Raw genomic sequence first — 17894 nt, 5'->3', positions numbered from 1 at the left:
GATTATTTTAAGCTTATAGACTGTTAATGATTATATTTTTGGCAGATAGTATTCAGAATTTAGCTGCAATAGATATCTCTTTGTTTTAATTCTCAAACGCCACTGCGGGGTGGGGTTTGTTTTGTTTTGGACGTGCTCTGTTTCTTGGTATGTCAGAGGACCGGGACATCGCGAAGTGGGATCAAGCCTCAAGTGCGGAGGCAAAATGGGGGGGTGAGGGGATAAAGGGAGGAGTGAAGGAGAGCAGGCTATATCTAATCTATTCTTCTAATCCTTATAACTATAAATATCAATGCAACAATAGGCTAAAATGCAATAACTCATGGGGAATTTTGAAATTAAGATTAAAACTGCCTCACTACCAGTTAAGACCATAAAATGACATTAAAAACTTAGAATCAATGTCTCCATGATGGGACAGTTAACTTTGTGAGCTGGAATGTTAAAGGCCTGAATCACGAATTAAAGAGAAAGAAAGTATGCTCTCACCTAACAGGCTTAAACGCTAAAATAGTATTTTTACAGGAGACCCACTTACTAACCAAGGATCAGTTCAGACTACAAAAGACTGGACTGGCCAAATGTTCCATTCTAGCTTTATAAAGAAAACTAGAGGGGTGGGAATTCTCATTCACAGAACAGTTCCATTTGTAGCATCAGATGTACTATCGGACCCTGAAGGGAGATATGTGATGGTCATGGGCAACTTATTTAACAGTAAAATGATTTTGATAAATGTTTATGCACCCAATGTCGATGATAAGGAATTCATGCAAATCTATTTGCATCCATTCCCAATGTGAACACTCATAAAATTATAATGGCTGGAGACTTTAATTGTGTTTTAAATCCACTCTTAGATAGGACTCCTGTGACAAGGGGGACGACATCTAACACTGCAAAGACAATTACACAGCTTTTAACTGACCACAACTTATCAGACCTTGGAGGTTTCTTTACCCAAACTCAAGAACATATTCGTTCTACTCACCAGTGCATTATAGCTACTCAAGAATTGATTATTTTTTTATAGATAATAATTTCCTGCCTACGATTAAATTGTGCAAATACGACACAATTGTTATCTCCGACCATGCCCTTCTAGTCTTGGAGCTAAAATCATTAAGCCCCTCACACTCACCTCGTAGATGGCGTCTTAACCCTCTTCTATTAGCAGACAAGAACTGCACAGAATTTATATCCAAACAAATCAGCTTCTTCCTAGAGACAAACACGCCCACAGAGGTTTCTGCAGGAACACTCTGGGAAACTCTAAAGGCCTTCTTAAGAGGACAGATTATTTCATATCTTTCCCACAGAAATAAATTAGAAACCAAGAAAGTGTCAGAGCTAAGAAGCAAAATTACTAGAATAGATGAAGAACAAGCCAAGCGTCCAAGTGAAGCTCATCACAGGAAAAGGCAGGCCCTGCATACAGAACTCAACATCTTAACAACTAAAGAAACTGAACAACTTATTTATAAGTCAAGACATCATTACTATGAACACGGAGGAAAAGCTAATAAGCTTTTAGCTCAACAAATTCACAAACAAGAAGTTCGCAATGCAAAACCAGTAATCACCAACACGAATGGAGAAGAAATCATTGACCATAAAAATATAATGCACGCATTTAGAGATTATTATAAATCCTTATATTCTACTAAGTTCAAAGAAGACAACACACAATCTAATGCATTTCAGGATACGTTACAGACACCACAAATAGATGCTTTAAGTGCTGAGGAACTGGATAAACCTCTGACGCTAACAGAATTACTAGATGCTATAAAGTCACTTCAAAGCGGGAAATCAGCAGGCCCTGATGGTTACCCCGTAGAATTTTATAAGAAATTCTCCACTCAGCTAGCTCCCCTCTTATTGGCAACATTTACAGAAGCTAGAGACAACCAAATACTACCTCAAACATTTCGTCAAGCATTAATCACCGTCTTTCCTAAACAAAATAAGGACTTGTTACAATGTGCATTATACAGACCAATTTCACTCCTGAATAATGATGTTAAGATACTCTCAAAAATTCTAGCTAGAAGGATGGAGAAAGTGCTGCCCTCGGTAATATCACAGGATCAAACTGGATTTATTAAAGGCCGACACCTATCTTCCAATCTCTGACGCTTGTTTAATGTTATATATTCACCAGCAAAATCAAACACCCCAGAGATATTACTATCATTAGACGCAAAAAAAAGCATTTGATATGATGGAATGGAACTACCTTTTCACTGCATTGGAGAAATTTGGGTTTGGCCCGAATATTTGTGCATGGATCAAACTACTGTATACCAATCCAGAAACTTCAGTTTGTATTAATAACATTTGCTCAGACTACTTTAAGCTAGAACGTGGCACCAGACAAGGATGTCCCTTGTCACCACTGCTGTTTGCAATCGCCATTGAACCACTGGCGGTTCACTGTCGAAATTCTTATCAGATAAAGGGGATAATCAGAGAAGGAGTGGAACAGAAAATTTCTCTATATGCAGATGATATGGTTTTATATATATCAGACCCAGAAAACACTGTCCCTGCAGTTTTAACAGCACTAACAGAATTTCAAAAGATATCTGGTCTTAGAATTAATCTGAATAAAAGTATACTCTTTCAAGTGTATTCACAAGCATATAATATCAGATTGGACACCCTACCTTTTACCATAGCAGATCAGTTTAAATACCTAGGGGTAAATATCACAAGTAAACATAAAGATCTTTATCAACAAAAATTTGCCGTCTGTATGGAAAAAATTAAGCAAGACTTGCATAGATGGTTAACCCTTCATCTCACTCTAGCCGGAAGAATTAATGCTGTTAAGATGAATATCCTTCCTAAACTTCTTTTTTTATTTCAAAACATTCCAATATATACCAATAAATCATTTTTTAAGCTATTAGATTCAACAATAACCTCATTCATTTGGAACTCAAAACACCCACTTATCCGAAGAGCAACCCTACAAAGACCTCAGGCAGAAGATGGAATGGCTTTACCTAATTTTCAGTTTTATTACTGGGCAGCAAACATAAAAGCCATAAAAACCTGGACACAAAAAATGAACATACACAGGCTTGGTCCGCAATAGAAGTAAAATCCTGTAGTACTTCTTTATACTCCCTGCTCTGCGCTCCAATAAATGCAAGCTATTGTAAATATACTAATAACCCAATTGTGCTTTACTCACTCAGAATATGGAACCAACTTAGAAAGCATTTTAAGATGGAAAATCTTTTATCCGTGGCACCTCTGCAAGAGAACCACCTCTTTCAACCCTTCAGTTTTTAATACCTGGAAAAGTTTTGGGATTAAAATGCTCAGAGATCTTTATATAGACAACATATTTGCATCTTTTGAACAATTACGTTCCAAATTCAACCTCCCAGCTACACATTTCTTTCACTTTCTTCAAATTAGAAATTTTGTTAAACAGAAACTGCCCGATTTTCCTCACCTCGTTCCCTCCACCATGATGGAAAAAATACTGCTCAATTTCAAGGAATTAAACACCATTTCCGCATTATATAAAATCTTATTAGAGTCCCTACCTTTCAAAGACCCAAGAGGACATTGGGAAGAAGATCTCTTAATCAGTATATCAGAAAAGGAGTAGAAGGTAGCAAAGCAGAGAATTCACTCGAGCTCCATATGCACAAAGCAAAGAATTATTCAACTAAAAATTATATATCGAGCTCATCTGTCTCGCTTAAAATTGTCCAAAATGTTTCCAGGGCAAGATCCAACCTGCGAACTCTGCAACCAAGCTCCTGCCTCACTGGGTCACATGTTCTGGGCCTGCACCAAATTAACATCATTTTGGACCAAAATTTTTAAGTGCCTTTCAGACAGCCTTGGTATCACAATCCCTCCTAACCCATTAACAGCTGTGTTCGGTGTTCTTCCAGACGGACTTGAAGTGGAGAAGGACAAGCAAACGGTGATTGCATTCACTACACTTTTGGCACGCAAACTTATTTTGTTAAATTGGAAGAATCCTAACTCTCCTCTGATAAGTCAGTGGGAAACCGGTGTTTTATATTATTTGAAATTGGAAAAAATCAAATTCTCAGTTAGAGGATCTGTACAGAATTTTTTCAAAACCTTGCAGGATCTAATCAATATTATTTTAGAATAAGAGAAATAACTATTACCGCATTTATTTCCCTTCTTCATTTTTTATTTACCTATATATATATTTCTTCCTTTCTTTTGTTTATTGTTGCCTTATTAAAAAGCCCTAAGCAACTCTCCTTTGGCGAAGCTCTCCTTCTCAGGGGTGGGGTTTGATTTGTCTTTAATTTTTTTTGTTATAAATTGATCTATTTGTATGGAATGATTACAATAAAATTAATAAATATAATTAAAAAAAAAAAGAAACCATGAAGATTTAAATTTCTTATTTCTTTATAGGCAGAAGTAAAGCTCATGATACTGTCATTGAAAAGAAAGGGAATTCTGCTGTGCTGCCATCTAATTTTACATATGAGCCATTGGCAAAAGGTGAAAAGATAAATATTATATGGCTGAAAAATCACCATAATTTAAAGAGGGCAGAAATCGTGTTAAACTGTTCAGCAAACAGAAGAACGTGCAACAAAAACAAGGACAACCGATTTCAGTTAATAGGAAACGTCTTTGACCAAAATGGCTCAGTGCTGCTAAAAGATCTGCAGTTATCAGACACAGGGTCATATTACTACCGCCTGGAGTTTCCTGACAGCACATTAACATCCTGGACATTCATAGAACCAACCAACCTCACAGTTCAAGGTAATACAGTATATTTTTCATTTATAAGAAAAAAAAGGAAAGATTTAAAACTATTGAATGAAGATTTAACTGTGAAAGTATCCATATGCACATAATCAGAAATATACTTCTTCCAAATATCCAGCTTTTCTCAGTCACCTTTCCTGTTTTATAATTAATTTCACTGGTACAGGACATTATGTTTTTTAGCCACCTGACTGAACAATCTGCTTGAAGAGTACACTACCACTCAAAGCAGACAGAGAGGACTGATACTAGAATTACAGTTGGATTATTAGGGATCACCTTGTGCTTATCTGTTGGTAATGCATCTATTTATTTTGTAATGAAAATAAGTAATATGTGAATTATGGCTCTTTTGCTTAGTATCTGTGAGTTTTAAAGATATATTTATCATTCTCAGGACATTTTAATCCGATCCTGGATCCAATAGAGCCAGAGCTTACCTCCAAAGCATTTAGCATAACACAAGAATCAGTCTCAGAATGGGCGGCAGCCCACTGCAGGGCCCACTCACTCACGCTTTACAATATCAATTAATGTAACATGTACTGACTTTGAATGTGGGAGGACATTCTGTGAAAATAAAAGAAACGACTTGGAAAAAATGTGTAGACTCCACACAGGAGGAGGATCTTTGAGGTAGCATAGCTAACCACTGCACCACCTAGCTGCCCTGTTCTAGTACATAACACAATGAATTTTACAATGAGCCAGTTTGGCCACAAATCACTCTGTGTTTGCTTGTCTGACCCTTTACAGCTGATTCAGTTTAAGTTGTCAGCAGTGGTTTATGTAATATACAGTGCCTCTCATAAATTTGTCATGCTTTTATGCAGCATTTTAATTGCTCCTTGCCGATTGTGAATTGCTTCTTGTAAAAGCCCAGTACAATACATGCATACCCTTACTGTGAAGTGTTTATCATTGTTTTTGTTAAGAAGTTGATTTTGTCCTGAACACTGTGAAAGCTTATTTCCAACACTCATTTTTTAATTTCAATTGTGTTATTTTACAATCATGATTGCTTTATTTTAGCAATGTATTGCTTTGTCTGTGGCTATTCTCCCACATCTTTGAAGTTTTGATTCTTGCTCTAGAGCCAATTCTGCACATTTTCTTTTGTGGTAAAATATTTATTGAAGTTTAAATAACATAATGAGAAATAGAATTAATGATATCAACAGGGTCCTAAAACATAAACAGTCAAAGGAAAATGATTGTAAATGTAGTAATAACAATAAAAATACAGTCCCATTCTCACCCACCCACAAAATTTGCCTTTTTCAAAAGGTAAAAAGAAAACAGCCAGGCAGAACCTAGGAGGGAAAAGCAGCCCAAACATTAGGCCCCAGATAGGAATTGGACAGTGACGGTAATCACTGGCCATCTGGCTCTGCAGAATTTCTACAAGATCACACCACTTTGTAATATATGAAGAGGATGAATCATTGCTCCCGGCCACTGAGACGTCTAGGAAAGTAAGATTGAAAAATGAGGCTTGTCAAGATACAAATGAGATATGCTTCATTACATTTACCTCAGAAGTCAGATATTAGAGCTGGGAATGACATTAGACCCGAATTGATCATGTTCTAGTAAAACATTCAAAAACCCAATATGGATGTGTCCAGAAGAAATCTTTTGTTGAGCTTGCTCCATCAGAACAAATAGCATTTGAATATAATGCACTGAGTGGTAGTTTGCACATCCAAACACCATAACAGCATGTCCACAGATAGAAGTTGAACAGTACTGTGTGTATGACTTAATTATTGAAACACAAATAGACAGAAGTGCTAATATAATACAGGGGTGTCCAACTCCGGTCCTAGTGGGCAGCAGTGACTGCAGGTTTTCATTCTAACCATCATCTTACTTAGTGAGCTGTTTTTGTTGCTGATTAACTTGTTTTGCCTTAGTTTTAATTGACGTGACTCAGACCTCTTAATTGTTTCTTTTTCCTTAATGAGCAGACAAACAATAATTAGACACAAAACATGCCAACTTGCAAGTTTTACTATGTGAATTAAAGAACCTTATATTAGCCAGTTTCTTGAACCCTCCCCCTGGAACATTCTGCTTGTTTACTTGACCATTACAGCATGTCTTTCCATGACATTTCTAAAACAAATGCTTATATACATTTCACCATGCACTGCAAACCAAAATACTTAACTACTGTTACCTCTAAATGATTCTCTCACATCAGTCATCTCTATAACTTTACTGGTTACAAGTTTCAGATTTTGTAACTTCAGGTTGGGGATCTGCCACTGAGGGTTCCAATTCCTGTCCCGATCATTGTATGTATGAAATCTGTGATTTCTGTACTTCCAAACACTTTCATGTTATGTTGTGTGGAAGCTGGCCCGGACACAGACAGGTGGACACCAATGGTTCACCAACCAACACACATTTAATCATATTTTACAATATTGACACAAGTGAAAACACACACACAACCCCAAAACTCCCCCAAAGTCCAGGCCTCTACAATGCCTTGTCTCTCTCTTTGGGCCACCTCGGTTCCTCTCCTTCCGAGCCCCGTCTCTCTTCCTCCCGACTCCAGCCATCAAATGGTGGGAGGCGACCCCTTTTATACACACCCGGATGTGCTCCAGGTGCCTTACAATTAGCTTCCGCCGGCACTCCCAAGTGTGGCGGAAGTACTAGCTGCTCACCCGGAAGCACTCCAGGTGTCCCTGGTCTTCTTTCCCCCAGCACTTCCAGGTGGCAGAAGTTCTGAGGGCTAGGGCTCCTCAGGCATTGGGGCGCCCCCTGGCAGTAACCACGGGCACCTATAGGGTTGAGCTTCTAAGCTCTGTTCCCGTGGTCCCCAAAGCCATCAGGGCGGTCGCCCCCTCGTGGTCTGGAGGAGACGTAAACCCTCCTCCGGTCCTCTGGTCCTCCTGGGCATCCCAGCTGCGTACCACCCCCAGCCACTCGCCACAGTTGATTCGAGACTCTGACACTGCCAAATAACTCACACACTCATACAAACACATACAAAAACAGTGATGATGTGCTCTGTCATTTTATGCTGCCTTACTACATTTTCCTGCTGTGGGTGTCAAAAGAACGGGAAGCAAAATGTGGCAGACATAGCTGACAAATCATGATTCCAGTCAGATTTTGCTCTTTTTACTGAAAAAATTGGTAAATGTGTAGGACCAGAATTAAAAAGAGAAAACATGGTTGGAAGTGTATATTTGCAATAAATACTAGTAAAAGATAGTCAGTCAGTCATTGTACAACCCGCTATATCCTAACACAGGGTCACGGGGGTCTGCTGGAGTCAATCCCAGCCAAAACACAGGGTGCAAGGCAGGAACAAACCCCTGGGCAGGGTGCCAGCCCACCGCAGAGTGCACACACACACACACACACACACACACACACCCACACACCAAGCATACACTACGGACAATTTAGGATCACCAATGCACCTAACCTGCATGTCTTTGGACTGTGGGAGGAAACCGGAGCACCCAGAGGAAACCCACACAGACACGGGGAGAACTGTTCAGGGGCAACTGAGCAACAGACAACTTGGCGAAAAGACAACTCAGCAACAGACAACTCGGCGAAAAGACAACTCAGCGACATCCTTTACCAGTTAGGTAATAGTTAGGTTCAAAGTGATTTTTTAATGATATTTAAATGACAACGTAGGGCACCAGAAAATCCACAGAATCACCTGCTTTATGAAAGTCCCAATATGATGAGTAAAGATATTCTTTAAGACGTACTCGCAGGTCACCTTTTGTATTCTAAATTACGTTATCATACAATTACAATCAATACAATTTATATAAAGGATTAGCAATTTTGGTTGCAGAAGTTAATGTAAGATAGAGTTTGTTCCATCTGCAGAATAAAGTTCGTTGGTCAATTATATAAATTTATTTTCAACATTTTAAATAACATTGTTATTTAAATATACTGTAATTAAAAAATCTCTTTGAACCTAACTATTAACTAACTGGTAAAGGATGTCACCGAGTTGTATTTCACCAAGTTATTTCTTTGCTGAATCTTCTTTCAGCAACAACCGACTTGACTGTTGTCTTTCGAAATTATTATTGCTAAGAATTTGTCACATGTGGGTTTATTATAAATGCGACTGTGATCTTTCGGATTCATATCTCTCTATTATAAAAAAAATCCTGGAGAGAAACAGTATAGTGCGTCGAGACGTGATCTTCACGTTAAGATCATGGAAGACAGTTAAAAGACCTGCGAGGACCTTAAACATGAGACATTGTGCCAAGAGATTGACCCAGGACTGTCTCACGATGACGTAGAACATTAGATTCTTGCAAGACATGCCCTACTTACAATCAATATCAAATAAGACCATGGGGCAGCAAAACATTCAGTTGTGTGAAGGATTTGAGCAAACACAGATCCAATGTCTCAGCGCATATAAAGCGTATAAGGACAATACGTTATAAATAAAACATCGACAACTAAGTGAAGAAGAAAGCAGCACGGAGAAAAGAGACTCAAAAGCGTTGGAGAGAAAAAAGAGCAAAAAAGAAAAAATAATCTAGGTGCAAATTCAGAAAATAAGGAAAGTAATTATCAGCCCGTAACAAGTGGAATTGAAACAAAGCACGTCCAGTCGGGGTCAGAATTAAAAGACAGAGTAAAAGACAAAGTAGAACTTCATAAACACGTTCACAAATGTTGGCGCTATACACATGCAGAGCAGATTATGAAAGCAGTGGAATTCGAAAGGCTCAAAAAAAAAGAATGCGCAATACAAATGTGGAGAAAGTTAAAGAATATGAAAGTAGGAAAATTAGAAAGTATAAAAAAAAGAAAGTAAAGATCGCAGTAGCGCAAACAAATGGAAATTATTCCTCAAAAAAGGGAAAATAATCACCACGGAACAGGTGTCATTGAAAAAAAAACAGGACAAAACGAGGTCAGAAATAAAAGACAGAGTAGAAAACAAAGTAAGACGTCATAAATTGGTTACAAAACAAAGGGGTCAAACACATGCAGAGCAGGTTAGAGATAATGAAAACTGGAATTCAGAAGACTCAAAAATAACGTAGGCGTGAAACACATGCAAAGCAAGATGCAGAATATGAAAACAGAAAAAAACGACAGTGTCAAAAAAAGAAAGTAAACATCGCATTAGTGCAAAAAAAGAGAAATTATTACTCAGAGAAATAACTAAAAGGCGAATAAAGATGGAATATATGGACACAGGTGATATGTCAGAAGTATGTAAATATTGTAAGGCTTTGAAGTTTAAGTCAGAGAATTTCAAAAACGTGTTTTATCTCACATGCATTTATAAGTTACTTTGCAAAAAAAAAAATTATTAACTGGTGATGATGTAGATCGCTTTGTCTGTGCTGAAATTCCAAACAGAGAAACCTATCCTGAATTATGGTACAATGTCATTAAACACATGTCTCACATACCTCATCCATATTACTAACCGAGAATGCTAAACCGGATGATGGACGCAGGCACATCCGGCAATGGGCCGTAGCTGCAAAAAGACGTACTGCGCAGGCGCAAAAAGAGTCCGCGAGAGTCGGCTGAGGAGCCGAGAAAGGCGGACAAAAGAGGGCGAGAGAGGCGGATGAGGGGCCGCGAGAGGTGGACAAGACCACAGAAAAAAGGAGTGAGCACAGGAAAAATGGAGAAATGAGGCGCAAAGAGCACCGAAAAAAGGAAAAGGCACATAAAAAAGTATTCAAACGCAAGCAAAGCACGAAACACATTGCACACGAAACTAGACCCAAAAAAAAAAAAAAAAAAAAAAAAGAGGCTCGCGCACAACAGCAAGGCACCCCCACACCCCCCCCCACCCCCCCCCCCCCCCCCTACAGGCACCGGACAGGACACACACCAAGAGGGGGATTCAACAAGACACAGGAACACAAAAAGAAAGAAGACGCTCGCGCGACAACAATCCTAAACCCCCCCCCCCCCCCCACACACACACCACACACACACACACACATCCATAAGAAGTGACACCCAAAGCCACATATTCTAAAGTGAACATCAACACCTTCACACTAGACAGCATAGGTGTCAGCATAGGTGGATCTCCTTACAATAAAGCACTATTAACCGTTCAACTGCAGAAAAGGAAACATATTAACAGTGACTGCGATCCTCCTTATTACTTATCCATATTTCGCATGCTGAGAAAGAAACAAGTCATGAATACACGGTCACGGGTAGCAAAACGAAAAGGAAATGATAACAGGAACAAACACACGAACACGAAAGAAACAACAAAATAGACGGCTATGCAGCATAGGTGGATCTCATTACAATAAGGCACTATTAACCGTTCAACCGCAGAAAAGGCTCCATATTAACAGTGAGTGCAATTCTCCTTATTACTTATCCATATTTCTAAAAGAAAAAATGTCTCGACTCCAAAAACGCAAAGCTCAACTAAAGCTTCTAACTAACGATGTACCTAAAAGTAAAAACTTTATGAACTGCGTTACATCCTACAATAGTTCATTTGCTTTTGCATATACCGGAGTAAATATCAGGCCACCAAAAGGCAATGGCCCATACTGCTTTCGCATATGTGCACAAATACTGCATCGCATTGGAACAGTGCACCCTGAAACAAATCAACAACGCAAATATGCACAAATCTACATCCTAGATCCACATTACGCAATCTATCAATCAAAGTGCTGCATCGCAACAGGCACGGATTCAAAACGAAACACCTCCCGTCTCAGACATACGTTAATGGCAGCGAAGGCTACAACGGGCTTCTCACACAGCACAGGCAAATCGATTACAGCTCCAAAACAACACGTCCCAAATACTACACATGCAACAACGCACCTCTCAAACGTCACAAGGAAAACATACACCAGGAAAATTCATTCGGATTAATGAATGTCATTTGCAATCATTCTCATTCAGTTCACTTCCCTGAAGAAACAACTGGCAATACAAGTTATACATTTACACGTTGTTGTCAAAAGGGTCAAATTAGACTGCCTCCTTTACATTCATATACTGAATATCTACAGAAGCTTATAACTGACGATGTACCTGAAAGTGAAATCTTTATCAACTACATTAGATCCTACAAATCGGTATCCACTATGAACATTAACGGTGGCACTGCACGTGACATCCGTCTTGAAAAAATGTTGTTTATTGATGAATGTTCAATGGCATGAAGTCACTTACTCAACACCATTCATAAACTTCTACAAACGTTTATGAATAATAATATTCGATTTGGAGGAAAGGTACTTTTATGAGGAGGAGATTTTAGACAGTGATTAGCTATTCTTCCAGATGCCATGCACTCAGCTATTGTTCAGTGCACCTTAAAATACGCAGACAATTGGCATTGCTTTCAAAAGATACAGTTAGTAAAAAAGATACGATGTCCAGAACCAGATCATAACAATTGCTTATTACAACTGAGAGATGGTACACTCACCAATACAGATGGACTTCAGCCACATATTATTACAATTCCTCAAGCCTTTATCTGCGACGACTTAGTTACAGAGACATTTGGAACAGCAATCTCATTAGACCAAATGCCCCTTTTAACACAACGCACTATATTATGTCCAAAAAATATTAATGTGGAAAACATTAATACCCAAGTCATTCCATTACTTCCTGGAGAGACACAACTCTTTCTAAGCTCTGACAAACTTGACTCTGATCACAACAATAACCATCTTAAATGACCTTACAAGTTCTGAGCTGGAATTACCTTTTACACTTAAACAGCGTGTACAAAGAAATTTTCAAATAAACCTTTACACTGTGCCACACACTTTATTGTTTGCTTTCTATTTGCATCATCTACACCGTTCACACTATTCTATATCTCATTCATACATCACGCTCTTTGTCATTCCCAACACCAGGGGTTGGGCCGAGCGAAGCGAGCAGGGGGCGGAGCCCCCCTAGTTTAAAGATTCAGCATATTGGAACTCCGAAAGATTCCAAAATATTATTTTTTACAGAAGTTCTGAAATAAAAGTGAAACTAATGAAATAGCAACAATTCAAAGAAAAAAAAATCTTAAAAGTGTTTTTCTGGAATTCCAAACACGGGGGTTGGCAAGCAAAGCGAGCAGGGGGCAAAGCCCCCTAGTAGAAATACAAGAAAATTTCTTTGTCCATGTTTTGCTGATAAATTTTGTGTAAAGAGTGACACTTTTGGACGCATGGATTTGTATCCATTGTTGTCTGTATAATTTCTATTACGTCGGATCATTTAACTCTTTCAATTCTATGTTGCTTCGCTTCTCCGTGATCAAAAGATACACCTGACCAAATTGTGTTTTTTTCGAAATTAAACTTGTCATAGCTGTAATTGTTGCAGGAACACAGATTCTCATAGCGAATGGTCCATTATTGTCTAAATCAGCGTTTTGTGCATTGAATGATGCTAACGCGAAAATATTATTTTAGACGCATATATTTTGCCTGTAGTGTTTGTGGATTTCACTTTCACCAAACAACAAATCTTTGAATTCTTGTGGAAACGCCTCTTCATTGGGAAGCAGCAGTACTTTTCCCTGATGGCAACATTAATTAGATGATGTACAAGTCCATCCATCCATCCATTTTCCATCCCGCTGAATCCGAACACAGGGTCACGGGGGTCTGCTGGAGCCAATCCCAGCCAACACAGGGCACAAGGCAGGAAACAATCCTGGGCAGGGTGCCAACCCACCGCAGGACGCACACAAACACACCCACACACCAAGCACACACTCGGGCCAATTTAGAATCGCCAATCCACCTAACCTGCATGTCTTTGGACTGTGGGAGGAAACCGGAGCACCCAGAGGAAACCCACGCAAACATGGGAAGAACATGCAAACTCCACGCAGGGTGGACCCGGGAAGCGAACCCGGGTCTCCTAACTGCGAGGCAGCAGCGCTACCACTGCGCCACCGTGCCGCCTGCTGCACTGAGATCCAGAAGAACAAAAACAAAATAAAAGGTAATTTAATCCTTTTTAACACAAAGGTATTTAGGAGACTCCTATGAAAGGTTCTGAATGCAGAATGGAATTTTTCATTAATATTACTAGGGGGCTCTGCCCCCTGCTTACTTCGCTCACCCACCCCCAGGTTTGGTTAACTGGATATACAATTTAAAGAGATTGTTATTTTAATTTCATTCATTTTTTATTTCTTGATATTTTCCAGTAATAAAGCTGTAGTTAATGAGTTATTCCCCCTTCCCCCCCCAGGGCGTGCTATGCGCCAGCCACTTCGCATCTCTGCCTCTCGCGTTGTGAAGAGAGAGGCTGAACGGACGCTAAGGAGATGCAGTCGCTCCTCCGAAACCCCCTCTTAAACGGTGATACAATGGGAAACAAATACATTTTTTTTACCTCCTCTGTGCTCGATCAGCTGGCTTGCTGCTGCTGCTGCTGCTGCTTGTGCTGTGCTGCATGATCTGCATGTTGCGCTGCGCGTCGATCATTTAAAAGCCTGTACGGCAGCTGTCCTTTTGTCTCACTTCCTTGTCTCCCGGGACATTAAAGTGTCTCTGAGAAAATCACGTCCCGACCCAAGATTTTTTTTTATTATAATAGAAAGATGTAAAATAAGATAAGTATTCACCTGAATGTCCACTAGTTTCTCAATAATTTTGCCAAGAAAAGGAAGTTAAGGAAGAGGTATGAAGTTTCTCAGCACTGTCTGGTCAAGACTGCTTTTTCTAATAGCAGTTTCACTTTAGCAGAATCAAACGTTAACCTAACACATATGTCTGTGGGATGTGGAAGAAAAAGTACCCAAAGAAAACCCACACAGTAACGAGAAGTTGTTAACTCCACACAGAAGGAAACTAGAAACTAGGGTTCCATCAGAGGACTCTGTGAAGCAGCAGCACTAATCATTACACTGCCCCACTCATTTTCATACCCACATAATCAAATTTGGATAAAGAGTAAGAGTGAAGCCCTACAAGAGCCTTACATGTATAAAACAGCAGTCCACAACAGTGCACAAACAAATACAATCCTCCTCATTCATTTGCTGGGAAGGTTAACATCGCCATTAACCTGACAAAATGTGTTAGGTCTTTAGGCAGCTCAAAAAAGGAAACACACAGTAATTCTAAGCTAGATAGATAGTGTCAAGGATAGACAAATAAAGGAGCCAAAAAAGGTTTGGGGCAGCCACCCGTATAATATTCCAGGCTGCAAAAGAATAAATTGTTTTTTTTTTTTTTGTGCAAATACCACTTTATTTCTATTTCATGCAAATTAAAATCCAATAGGTACTATTATGCATTTGCTCTAGTTTTTCTCTCGTTCTTCCCTCCATCTCTGCAACTTTTCGCAGCATGGTGATTAGGAAGGTCATGATTGTACTAAAATCAACTCATAAAAACAAAAAACACAGCCCAACTGTCTTACCTTTGTGCTCTTTGACTTTGTTTTTTGTTTTCTTGATTGATTTTTTCTGCCATCTGAAAGATACTTTCAATAGGGATATATAATATTTGGTTGTTAAAATGTATATAGCAGCCCATAATGCCTGCTTTACTCCGTTTATTTTTCCCCAGTATTCTTTAGCTCTGTCTTTTGGAATATTTTCAGGGAAAAGACCAAAAACCACCACCTCTTTTGATAGCAGCAGACCGTGCATTACTTTTCACACTGACCGGGATTTAAGTAGCGGAAGAACGTGTAAGTTGGCAAACGCACAGATCTATGCATCTGGATATTTTTTTTTCCTTACGCACATTTCCGCTTTTGTCCGTACACCTTGTTTTAGTATGAATTCTATGCACGCCATTATCCATGAGGCCCCTGGTCTCTTCAACTTTTTCTTTCAGGATTCCTACCATTTTTATTGTTTGTTTTCTTTCTTTAATAGTTTTGCACAGCTGCTTCCAGTTATTCCATACAAGCCTGTTGGTTGTACAAATGTATAAGGGTTCAAGTCCAGCACAGAACTGATTTGCTTGTAAAAAGATGACAGCTTTAAAGGAGAGCAGAGGAAGTAATGTCATCAGTAAGACCATAACTGGAAGCGATGTCATTGGAACCAGGCTGAATTTCCTGTAACGGGTCTGCAGAGAAGTGAGAGAAAGAGTTAGCGCACTCCGCCACCCCCTGGTCTGACATGGAATTGCTCTTATTCAGGCCCTTTCGCTGCCTCCCATGTGCACGTGTGTGACGATAGATAGATAGATATGCCTCCAAGGTGAAATTGAAACTTTACAAAATATATAAATATTACTGTATATTAAACTAAGAACAACCCCCCCCCAAACACACATAAGAACTTGTAGCTTAGATATTAGGAAGCTGCTGCTGTCCATAACAGGTGTGTAGGTGGCAGTAAGATGGTCAGACCTGTCCAGATGTACATTTAAAGACCTTAAATTTGAATACAGCATGTCCAACTTGTTTTGTCCACAAAATTAACCTGCCATTAGAAGTTTGTTCCATCTAAAGTGCCCTGGTTGAAGTCGTGCACCTTCATAATGACTCATCGATAGAGTGTTGTTAACACAACTTTTTGCATTTGATACAAAGCTAAATATTCAGTGTGTTCACAATACTGGTTTTATGAGTAATTAAAAGCCCAGCCTGTTTGTTTCAAACAATGCAAACTCATAATATCTCACTTGATTTATTTCCCCTTCACCTTCTGATTCTATTATTTTTCCAGGATCTCCTGAAATTTTGTTGGATGTTATTTATTGGTTTTTCAAACCTACAAAAGATGTTGATTCTTCTCCCATTCCCCTTTATTTTTTATATTCTAGGATCTGCTGAGATTGTCAGTTTGGACGTTGTTTATTGGTTTTTCAGACCTATAAAAGTTGTTTGCCTGGCTGAAGGAAACCCGCTACCCAGTCTGACATTGAACTTCAACTTGGCACAGACAGGACAGGGATATCAGGCTGAAAACCTAACCATCCACGAGGAAAATGAATTTCAAATAAGGGGAGAGATTCAAAATCCTACAGGTCTACAGTACATTTGCAATGCTACAAACAAAGTGGGAACGCAACATGAAACAGTTTATGTTAGAATTCCTCCTTTAGTTTTCATAACACTTTCAGTTTTCATATTCATTTTTTTGCTGTTGGTTTGCTTAGCCTACTGGAAGTTTAAAGGTAAGCCTCTTGTGTGTATTTAAGTAATTTGGTAGGTTTTGTTTATTTTGAAAGTTGCAGAGTGAGATCAAAATGTCCACATGTAAATAAATTTGCGGCCTGGAAAATCAAGTACAAGTGGACCTGGTGCACATATCAAAGCAAATAAAAGGATGATGCAATGTTTAGAGCTGTTTTATGTCTGTTACTAAAATTCAGAGTACAGTCTTTAGCCAGTCCACCCACAATTTCTATTTTGTTGAGTCTTTGAAAACTTTGACACAGTTTTTTTTTTTACTGAAATTTCCCAAATCACCAGTGTAATGTGACCTTTGCTTAGCTTCTGGGACATCTCAGAACAGCTATAAGAGTAAAATAATTGATGAAACACAGTAATCTCACCCAAATTTCTAGAGCTTGATAGCTGTGATTACTACCACAGGACAATGTGGTGCCATTATATTGTTTAAAATACTAAAATATACCTGTACATTTGATTGTTGCCAACAAATGCTTTTGAACCAAAACAAATGAGTAAATAGTCTAAATAAGGACCTAAAGCAGTAACTATACATTTTTGGGGGTCTGTGCTGCATGTAGGACTGTGCTTTTTACAGTATGTACAGTTGTAAGACTGAGAGCTTTATCTACTGCATGAAATACCATATTGTGTACCACCAGGAGACATACTACCACCCACACCTGACACAAACAAACGTGGGACACAAATTCAGGGCACATGTTTTTTATTTTTCTCTTTTTTTCCCTGTGGGACACGCCTTCCCCCGTTTCATACATGTACAGCACAGTTCCCAGCACAGCAAAAGCACAACACACAGTCCAGCACCAATTCCTTTTCTTCTTCTTTCACTCTCTCTCTCTTTTCCTCCACTCCTCCTGGCAAACTTCATTTTCTACCACCAAACTCTGTCTCCCAGAGTATTGGCCTCTGGCTTCTTTTATAAGGCACCCGAAAGTGCTCCAGGTGCTCGTTGACTT

At 39.1% G+C, this 17894-nt stretch overlaps 1 protein-coding gene across 1 annotated transcript in view; it reads left to right on the top strand.

Annotated features, from left to right (window-relative positions):
* Positions 1–16572, top strand: part of LOC127525839 (sialoadhesin-like) — a 45791-nt gene extending 29219 nt beyond the window's left edge. Inside the window, exons 2-3 of the mRNA XM_051928572.1 lie at positions 4426–4785; positions 16466–16572. Of these exons, the coding sequence (XP_051784532.1) occupies positions 4426–4785; positions 16466–16572 (467 nt within the window). The remainder of the gene's footprint in view (positions 1–4425; positions 4786–16465) is intronic.
* Positions 16573–17894: the final 1322 nt, after the last annotated feature.

This window comes from Erpetoichthys calabaricus, chromosome 5, assembly GCF_900747795.2.
Source record: "Erpetoichthys calabaricus chromosome 5, fErpCal1.3, whole genome shotgun sequence".
Classification (NCBI taxonomy): Eukaryota; Metazoa; Chordata; class Cladistia; order Polypteriformes; family Polypteridae; genus Erpetoichthys; species Erpetoichthys calabaricus.
The sequence above is the reverse complement of the archived record's forward strand: the minus strand, read 5'-3'. Positions and strand labels throughout refer to the sequence as shown.